At 34.5% G+C, this 10540-nt stretch overlaps 1 protein-coding gene across 3 annotated transcripts; it reads left to right on the forward strand.

The window, feature by feature from the left end:
- Positions 1–3081: 3081 nt before the first annotated feature.
- On the forward strand, positions 3082–10012 carry LOC148851530 (TSL-kinase interacting protein 1-like). 3 transcript variants are annotated; one of them, XM_088942736.1, is made up of 8 exons: positions 3082–3478; positions 6586–6728; positions 7044–7255; positions 7375–7616; positions 7733–7880; positions 8040–8441; positions 9205–9324; positions 9429–10012. In XM_088942736.1, the coding sequence occupies exons 2-8, from the start codon at positions 6599–6601 to the stop codon at positions 9582–9584; spliced, it is 1410 nt and encodes a 469-aa protein (XP_088798862.1). In that variant the 5' UTR covers positions 3082–3478; positions 6586–6598; the 3' UTR covers positions 9585–10012. The 3 variants fall into 3 exon arrangements, with proteins under 3 accessions (XP_088798862.1, XP_088798863.1, XP_088798861.1); XM_088942737.1 differs by having other exon boundaries at positions 3281–3478; positions 6514–6728; XM_088942735.1 differs by lacking the exon at positions 3082–3478 and adding an exon at positions 3714–3830.
- The last annotated feature ends 528 nt before the right edge of the window (positions 10013–10540 follow it).

The raw sequence follows: 10540 nt of genomic DNA on the forward strand, positions 1-10540 counted from the left end.
AATAAAATCGCCAAAAATTAATTCATTCATCATTTAGGGGTATTTTGGTCATATATATTATTTATTTGCTTACATGGACGAATTTTGTTAATGATCCTTAACTGTAATATGATGGAAGGTGAGTTTTGGAAAATAAAAACTCTTTGACATGGGGCTCGGATGTTTTGAAAAGTTGTAGTGAGCTTAAGAGAAATCTATACTACTTTAAAAAGCACGAATGGCCTTAAGAATATTTCTGAAATTTTTTTAGGACAAAATTTAGCCCTCTACATTTAAATTTATTGATAAAAAGTGACTGCAAATAAGGCGATCAGTTATTGATATTAAATGAGTTGAAAAGAGGTAATTTTATGATATTCAATGCATTCAATTCCCTCTAATAAATCAAATATTTAATTTATTAACTTGCATTCATTTTCAATGAATCTTATATTTAAGTTATTTTTGTTTATTCTCATCATTGAGTTTTATTAATTAAATCCATACTTAATAAATTAATAATTCCAATAACATAAAAGCTTATACTTTTAAATCTACCTAGAAAAAATAGAGTTTTCATCTAGGAGGTGGTAAGAAATTAAACCGTTTTGGGTCAAATGGGTTAATCCATGTTGCCACAAATAAATGATAATAAGTATGATAAATAAGAAACGTTTTTTATTGATGATGGAAGTTGAATGTAAAATTTAAAACCATTTGAAAATAAAAATATTTTCCTATTCTGACTCATTAAATCCTATATTTAAGATATATTTTCTCATCATGAAATTCTTGTAATTAAATCCATAATATTATTTTTAATAGTATAAAAATAAATGTTTTGAAAAGTTACTTGAAAACAAAACCATTTTCTTCCCTCCTAGTGGTGGGCAAGAAATTCAATTATTTGGAGTCAAATGGATTAATAAATAATATTTATAAAAAATAAAATATTGGGTACATCTCTAATATTATGCATTCATTATATTGAACAAAAATAAGTATTATACATAAGTTTTTTTTTTCAATGATGGAAATGTAAAACAAAATTTAATGTCAACCTAGAAATCAAACTATTTTTCTTTTTGGGTGGTGGGTTAGTGGTTTGGGTCAAATGATATCATGGACAAACAAAAATTAAGTGTGATAGGTAAAAATTATTTATATAATGTAAATGAAATATATAATTTAAAGGAAAAATTATAGTCAAAGCTAGTTATACATTTAAAATTAGGTTGTAGGTTGGTCCAAAAACCAACAAAACTTTGACAACTGACTCTACATTACAAATTATAAAAACCCATTCCATGTCATCAGAGCCTTATGTGGTTGTTGACCACATGGGACTCTTAATCCATGTTGGACACACAAAAAAAAGCCTATTCCAAAAATAGGTTTTCAAATTCTCTCCTGTTCTCTTGGTCTCTCGATCTCCCTCAATTATCTCTCACTCTCGCAATCATCTCTCAATCGCTCACTCTCTCAGCTTTAGTATGTAGCCAAATCAAAACCTACCCCCCCTCTCTCTCTCTCTCTCTCTCTCTCACACACACACACACACACACACACACACACACACACATTCTTCTTTCTCATTCTCCATCTTGGTTAACATCTTCTTCTCCCTCAATCTTTCTCCCGCTACCTTTCTTGTGTTTTTTTTTTCTTACAAACTTTTATAATATTAATCAAACCGTATAAAATAACTAAAGGGACCAACCACATGTACAATCAAGTTGGTGTAAATTTCATAGCTAGTAGTTTCTTATGAACTTTTATGAAATTGGTGTAATGAATTTTGAACTATACCAAGTTTGGTCTCATGTTCTTTTATACAGTTCGATTAATACCATATAAGTGTATAAGAAAATAAATAAAAAAAGAACAAGAGAATGGGTGTGAGAGAAACTGAGGGGAAATGATATAAATTACAAGTGAAGGAGATATTAACCGAGAAAGAGAAAAAGAAAGATTGGGAGAGAATGATAGGTAGAGAAAGAATGAGAGAAATTAATAGAAAAAACACAAATACAAAAACTGAAAAACATTTTTATTTATTTTCAAATCACATAGTCATTGAGCAGAGCGAGACGACTCTGTGAGAGAAAACCGATTGTGTGTGGTTAGAGAGAGAGAGAGAGAGAGAGAGAGAGAGAGAGAGAGAGAGAGACAAAAAACCATTTTCTTATTTTCCAGTCACCTAGCATTCAAGAGCAAATTCAATATAAGCTTTTTGTTATGTCCAACATGGATCAAGAGCCCCATGTTGGCAATAGCCACATAAGCCTCAAATGACATGGCAAGCTTTTCTTTTTGTTTTTTTATAATTTGAAAAGTAGAGTCCATTTTCAGAGTTTTGTTGATTTCTAGACTAACCTGTAGCTTAATTTTAATTGTATAGCTAGCTAACTATAATTTTCCCTAATTTAAAACTAATTTGAAAACAAAGTTATTTTCTTATCTAGATGGTGGGTCAATGATCCAACTTTTCTAAGAAACCCATGATGTCATAATTGAATAATAAATAGTTAATAAAACATAGAACACAAAAAAAAGAAAATGTAAAGAATTTTGTCAAGAACATTTGAGAACATTTCTAATGTTATATTCATCATATTAAATAAAAATAATTGTTAAAATAAAAGTTATTTTTATTTAAGATAGAAATAGAACACAAAATATAATAATAATAATAATAATTGTTATTTGGTATAAGCATTTAAGTTTATCTTTAATCATATTATTACTTTTGTTAATTTTTAATTTCTATCTTAACTATGATATATCTAAAATTCAAATAATTAATCTGAAGAAAAATTTCTCACGTGCAATGCATGTACTTAATCACTAGTGCTAAAAAGTGATTGAATAGTGAATTTTAAACAATTTCCTTATAATAATATAGTATAATATATTAATATATATTATATTGTATAATATAACTGGGGCAGATGGACAAATACCATCCCCTTCCCCAGAATTTCAAGTTTTCCCAAACGCACCCGAAACCCCGATCAGTAGTAAAGAAACTGCCCTATCAATAATAGGGAGGGAAAGGTCTTTTAAAGGTGTCTCTATATTTTATTTCAAACCAAATACAGTACACAACCTGGAAGCGTTACGTTGCTTGCGCCACGGGAGTGAGCGAGACAGCACGACAAAATCCTTTTAAGGGCTGTTACGTCTTCTTATTTTGTGATTTTAGGCTGTCGTGTGGCGCTCACTCCCCCTGATGTTAGCACAGGTCTTACAAAGAGGCGGCAAATTTGTTTTTGGGAAAATTTTGTTGGAAGCCGCCTTATTTAAAATGTAAGAGTGAACCAGGGCCGGGAGGAGCGCAGCAAATTCTCCAAACATATCCTTTGTGGCTTCTCTTTGCCTTTCACTTTCTTCTGGCCATCCATTCGTCTTTGGAAATTGTAACTTGGAAGCGAGGGATTGTGGGAGTTTGAGATTTTTTTTATTTTTCTGATCCTCTGAACCGCTAAGATCGAGAGAGGTATGCAATCATTTTCTCTAACTGTTTTCTAGGATCCCGCTTAATCGATCTCGAATGCAACTTATTCCAATTTGGTACATCTTGAATTATTTGATTGTAAGTAGCAAGGTTTTGGCCTTTAAGATCACGTTGGTTGAATGAGATTTTTATATACAATATATAAGAAGTAAAAATGGATTCTTCTGCAATTTTGTAAGGTCGAATTTGGTTATGAAGACACTAAAACTAGTATCGGTTGTGAAATGAAGTGAAAACCTGTAAATACAAATGGGCTTTAACATAGATGTGAACGGATGCAACATAGAGGTTGGCGGTTTGCTCTGGTTACTAGAAGATTGAATGTACGTGTTAGGTAAATATTTTCTTTTTCCCTGAAACCCTCATCTAAGGAAATTTTTAGGGTTTTCATTAAGTTGTGGTGGTGTATTTAGAAGTGTCAATCTTGGGCTATTCGTTCAGTCTCGTCGCGGCGTCGTCCAAAAAAATGGAATATCGAAGAGGAATTGAAAGTGGATGTAGAAGCCTTAATTTGTTACTTTATTTTAGAGAGTTTTTCTTTTCGTTGATTTTTTTTTTTTTTTTTTTGGGGGGGGGGGTAGAAGGAAAAAGAAATTAGCTTCTAAATGTGACTAAAATTATGGTACTGAAATGTGATTCGACTTTTATGATGAAAACATGATTAAGGTATGAATCGGTAATGGGGCCGTTACATTAAGATTGCTGTCTGTTTAGGATTTGCAATTTTAGATTATAGGGAAATGTGGTTACCGGTGTTCAGTTTTTCTTCAAGTCAATTTTTTAAAATATCAGAACCTTAGGGGAGTTCTGTTGATGTAAGTTTTATAGAATCAAAAGAAAATAAATTAGGGAAGGGTTGGGAATTAGATATTTCTCTTCTTTGTTCTACACAAAGTGTGTGATTGTGCGTGTATTGGAGAACTTGAATTTGGTGAACAATTTGAATCTATTAACTCATCAATTTTCATGGGTGCTAGTGTCCCAGTATTGATCAGAACTTTCTGGGTTGAAGCCCGGGTTGCTTGTTAGTTGTTAAGGTGTATACTAAATAAGTCTTCATTTTGCTTCATTGGTAGAGATAATTCCATTGTCTATACAATTTTGTGATAGCATGGCACCTTATCTAAGTATTTTGTACAGTTAATTGCCTTTTGTTGGGTCTGTGCACCAGTCAACAACATCAATTTGGTCACAACTACTTATCACTGAGGACAAATTTACTAGAACTTTATCTTAGCATTGAAAGCATCTGCTACTCCTTTTAAGGGGCTTTTCCACATTTCACAACGGTTTTGCTACTTTGTTAGAACTTAGGAGTGAGGTCACGTTAGAAGTTGGGATTTGAAGCACAGTGTTTCTTGATAGGGCTGTTCGCCGGTCGGGTTGGGTCGGTTTACTGCTGTTTTTCCAACCGACCCGAGCTGGTCGGGTTGTCTGAAAATGAAACCGAAACCAAAACCGACCCTGTGTTAGGCAAAACTAACCTGGTTGGTTTGAGTCGGTTTGAGTGCTTGAGTTGAGAGGCTAAAGGAGTAAGGGCGGACCAAGTTAGAAGTTACCAAGAAAAGAGAGTCAAATTTTGTTAGAAAAAGAAGACTGGAATTTGGAATTTTTAAGAAGGCTTCTAATCTAAGTAAAAAGGACACCTAGTTGTAATTACCTATTTGGTGTAAAGGACCTTAGAGAATGGGATCCTTTCTTTAAACCTTCCAAAAAAATGCAAGAAGCTATTAATGGCATTCCTTGTCTTGCAATGCTTTCCATTAATGGCATTCCTAAAGAGAAGACTAGAAGTAACTATAAGTAACTAGAAGGTAGAAACTATAAGTAACTATAAGGTAGAAACTATCAGTAACTAGAAAGTAGAAACTAAGTTAGGCACTAACTACTAAGTACTGACTAGGAACTAAGTTGGTTCGGGTTCGGTTTTCATGTGTGGAAACCGAAGCCGAACCGGCCATCGATTTATGCTTTTTAGTAACCCAAAACCGATTGACACTAAAGAAAATCTGGCCGACTCGGGTTGGGTCAGACCGGGTTGGTCGGTTTGGATCTTCTTATGAACAGCCCTATTTCTTGAGGGGAAGAAGATATTAATCAGTGGTTTTATATTCCACTAGGCTGAACTCTGCCATGAAAACTGCTAGGCAGCAAAAGAATACAGGTAAAAGTTCATAAAATGATACAGAACATATTCCACTAGGCAAAATTACTGCAGCCTATGATTTCAGCAATGATTGGCATTATTAAAAAAAGCTTCTTCATAATGAAATGATAGACAACAGTATAACACAAATTTCTTGAAATAATGCTTTACAAGCCATACCTGCTGTTTATATTAGGGATGGCAATCATCAAAGTTACATAGATGCTGTGTTGGGATATGTTCTTTATGACTCTTGACCATGCTGGGTTTGGATGAAGCAACCCATATCACAGTTTCCTACTGTAATGTTACTAATAAATGATATTCTCATGACTTCTCTATTAGACTTGAACAATTACCATCAGCAACACCAGTTAGAAGAAGTGATTTGTTACAAGTTGAAGGAGCTAGACGAGCTAGGGGTAGACCAAAAAAGGACATGACTAGAAGTAGTAATAAATGATTTAAGCATTAGTAATTTAACAGTGGATATAGCTTTAAATAGAACTGATTCACAAAACTGGATTCATGTAGCTGACCCCATATAATTGGGATAAGGAATTGATGACAATGATGATGATGAATTGAACAATTCCTCTTCACTGAATTCTTCCATCAGAAATCTATATGAAGTTCATGGCAGCCCAGTGCACGGGGTTCCTGCCAATGCAGTGTCTGGGGAGGGATACACAGCCTTACCCCACCCTCATATAAATTCTAAAAATAATAAAGTAGAATTTGATAAGAATAGTAAAAATGGGATTTTTTTTTAATGGCAGAGTTTTCTCCTTTTTCTTTTCATTTCTTTTTTTCCCCTTTCCTAATGTACCTGACATGCTGATTCTCAAATTTCATGCCCCCTTGATTTTAGAGGCTGGGGTTTGAAGCAGTGTGTGTCTTGAAGGGGAAGAAGATACTGATCAGTGGCTTTATGTTCCACTAGGCTGAGCTCTGATATGAAAACTGCTAGGCAGCAAAAGAATACAGGCGAGGTTTCTGTAAAGAGCAAGGCAGATGCAGGACTTAGTTGCACCAGAACCAAAGCATCTGTGAAGAAAATTGGTGGACGGCAGAAAAAAGCAACAGGTAATATGTGCCATCCAAGTTCTATTATTCAGTCCTTTCTTCAATTTGGAAGAATTTCCTTGCAATTTTCTCTTTGGTGTATAACTTTCTTCTCAGCACAGTCAGAAATCAGAATATTGGTTTTCTCAATTGAAAGAGTCATTTAAAAAGCTTGTGTAACATCTTTTCCATGGATTAGCTCAACTTTGGGTGCATCTTACGTATAAATTAAGATTCTTAAGCTTGCTTATCAAATATCAAGGTGAATACATCAATATATGTCTTTCATTGTTCCGTCTTTACTACCTAATTTTGCATGGTCTTTTCATTTTCTAGGGAAAAGTGATGCTAATTTGACTAAAAAGGATGAGCACCTTGTACCTTCCTCAGCCCAAACTATTTGTCAACAGCTTCCAGTGAAGGAAACAGGCAACTCAAATATAGTGACTACAGTTGAGACTGAGCTTGGACAGACACTACAACCTTCTGCAAAGATCAGGCTACAACTTTTCCCCATTGATGAAGGCACTCGCACAGGACTGGAGAAGGTAAAATTAAGAAATCTAAAGCATTTGATCATTTAGAAAGTTTCTTTTCATTATCTATTACATGGTAAGTTTATGAAGGCAAAACTTTGTCATTCTTAATTTCTTATGCACTATTGCAGGATGGTCATAATCCACACTTGGAGCTCACTCTAAGAGCTCGCAAGAAGCTAGGCTCAGTGCTGAATCATCTCCATAACAAGTGGGGCAGTTCAAGCGTTGCTGTGGGGGAGCTTATGCTTTTACCATACAATGTTCGGCTGGAAAATTTAGCTGGTCACAGAAGATGGACACTGAAAGACAGTGCTATCAGTGCAACAGATGTATATGAAGCCATCGGCAAACCTCTGATTTTTCGTTTAAGGTATCATTATATGAGGTTTATTCTGGGGTTAAACTTAAAGATTTACCCAACTTAACTATTGATAAAAAAAGATCTATCCAACTTAACTTTCTCACTTGGACATTTCTTTCAATCAGGTATGGCTGGTTCTCTGATCTAGAATCTAAACCTCATAATAAGTCTCCTACATCTAACAACATTGGGGGTAGTTCACAATTTGGAGACATACATAAAAGTTTCAGTGAAAATATGGAGTGTATGAATGGAGATAAACAACCACTTGAGGTAACTAGCTCGAATCTGAGGCCAATCCCTGCTTCTCATCTGCTAAATGCAACTCTTGATAGGCGTATTCCATTGGATAGAACAGTTCTACTTAATTACTGTTTTGTAATGTACATGTTTACTACTTGTTCTGATTTATATTTATTCTGCTATATGTAGGATAATCTGCGAGCAAGCAACACTGCTACACCATCATCGCTAGGTTGGGCTGATAGCTTAACTAACATAAGCATGGGGGGTTTGCTGTCTGAAGCCTCTCTACAGGGGAACGTTAATCGATGTGATCCAATGCCAATTGGGGGTTCATCTTTGCAGCAGCTTCCATTCAGCTCTGATTCATTTGATGCTGCTATAGCTGCTCATATATATGGTCGATCTCAAGGCTCAACACCATCTTCTCATGTGTCACACTCATCGATCTTTGATGCAGAAGAAACTTGCCATGCATTTCCATTTCAAAAATTATGTTCATCAGGAAAAGAGTTTGTGGCCGCATCTAGAAGTGGAGCTTGTAGTCAGGTTGCAAGTCTCAAGCCATTCAAATTTCCCACTTTGGTTGAGGTGTGCTCTCTGATTCCATTTGTTTTTGTTACTATTATTACAACTATGAAATAATTGTGTAAGATCAATTTGCTAGCTTCCAACCAACTGCACTACTACCAAAAAACTCTATTGCATTAAATTGTCAATTTGTCATACAGATTCAAGCACCATTAATCCCGGGAGTTGTATTTGAATTTTGGCTATTCAATTTTTGTTTGTTTATTTTGTTATGGTTAAAATGCATTTGTTTCTAGTGTTGGTAGATGTTGGACAGATACCAGATCTTTATACCTTATTGTCCAAAATATAGATTAAATGGATGGTTCATATTCGGTAGAGATGGGGAGGACAGGACTCACCAATCCTTTGGTAACCTAGTAGATTATAAGAAGGGCATGTCAACCCAGTGGATGACCCTAGCTATCTGATGTTTCAGTCCTTGGGATGCTAGATATTCTTTCTTGCCATTTAAATTGAGATGATTTCTTGGATGGTTAAAATGATCAGTTCAGTTTCACCTATGAAATATCCTAATCTGGAATTTGTTCACAGTGCACCCTGTTTTGGTACCTGCATACCATGACTAAACACTATGTTGATAGACATTCTTTGGCATCTCATGGTTTGTTCTTGTTGCACAAGAAGAAATAGTAAACATTATTCTGATTGTAGACATTCCTCAGAGTTTGTTCCCATATTCCTAATTTTCCCGTTAGATGTTTTCTTAACAATTAATCAATTAATGAAATCTCTGTTATTGATAAAAAAAATTTATTTGCAGGAGGGAGCACAAACTGGAAGCACACATGATCAGACTGAAGAACCTAAAGCAGATTTACTGCTCCAAAGGCAAGGAGCAGATAATGGTGAAAACAGCCTTGGGATGCCAGACATCAATTGGGTATTTGAACTTTTTCTTTAGATTCCCTTATTCAATAATTTTAGTGGTTAGTTGATATTGTATAGACAGGTAACTTGATTGTTTCCTTTAATAACCTGATGCAGAGTGATTCTTTGTGGTCCCCGGATCTGAGCTTATCATCATCTCGGCAAATCATCAGCGGAGATAGTATCAACTTCAGCAGTTTGTTATCTAGCAGTCTTGATGCATTTCAAAGCCGTTCGTTCTTTCTAAGGGATGAAAAAGTTCCTCCTACTTGAGGAAAAAGAAATAGAGACAACACAAGCTTTCTGATGAAAAATCATTGACACTGATGATATGTTAGGTTTTAACAGAATGCATAGCATGATTAGACCTTTGCAGGCAGTACAGTGGCAACTCTAGGAAAAATCATAATTTTTTCAACAGATTTACTCTTCACTGTTGCCTAGAAATGCAGTAATTCTTCAGGCAACAGGCAGTGTAACTGTGTAATTTAATGGTTATGGTGAAGATTTGTGGTAATGCTTTTTCGATGGTATATACTTGAAGCAAACACAGTTTGGCACAATAGAAAATGGTATATACTTGAAGCAAGCACAGTTTGGCACAATAGAAAATGTGTCTAATGTGTCATATGTGGATATATGTATTGACATGTATCTCTTTTTACTTCTAAAATGTAAATAAAGACGTGTCTTCTTTAGCATACATTGTGATATGGGACTAAAACCTGTTCTTTTAAATCTGCTGACATGAATTCACAAGCAAGTGCATATGTAAATATGAGCCCTGATCTGCTGTTAATGTTTCTATTTAATCAACCAATGATAGCTGTTTAAACTAGCGTTACATTTGTCCATTAGTTTGGAAAGAGTACAAATACAAATGTACAATGTAAATACAAAATTTAGGAATATAAAATAATGCAAAGTATAAGGTTTTGCACTCTACATATTTGTATCTGTACTCTTTCCAAACAGAGTGTTAATCATGGTTCAAAGTATCCATACGATACGACTTTCGGTCGTATTGTATCGGTACTTAGAAACAGCTGAAATTTTATTTTTTTTTAGTTTTTTCTTTTGCATTTTGGTTTTTTGGGAAGCTTTTAGCATATTTTTTATTATTAAAAAAAATTGGGGGTCTGAAACACTTGGAAATAGGTGTTTCGGACTGTATCTTTTTCAAAAAATATGATACGGTATGCCCCATATCGGGTGTATCGTATCGATAC

This window comes from Nelumbo lutea, chromosome 5, assembly GCF_056320005.1.
Source record: "Nelumbo lutea isolate HS-2025 chromosome 5, American lotus-T2T, whole genome shotgun sequence".
In the NCBI taxonomy this organism is placed as follows: domain Eukaryota; kingdom Viridiplantae; phylum Streptophyta; class Magnoliopsida; order Proteales; family Nelumbonaceae; genus Nelumbo; species Nelumbo lutea.

Excerpts from the sequence above, each read along its gene's own strand:
- LOC148851530 (XM_088942735.1), top strand. The coding sequence starts at position 3,772 with ATGCAACATAGAGGTTGGCGGTTTGCTCTGGTTACTAGAAGATTGAAT. Across the intron at positions 7,256-7,374 it reads CTCGCACAGGACTGGAGAAG|GATGGTCATAATCCACACTT; the intron begins GTAAAATTAAGA and ends GCACTATTGCAG. Across the intron at positions 7,617-7,732 it reads CCTCTGATTTTTCGTTTAAG|GTATGGCTGGTTCTCTGATC; the intron begins GTATCATTATAT and ends TCTTTCAATCAG.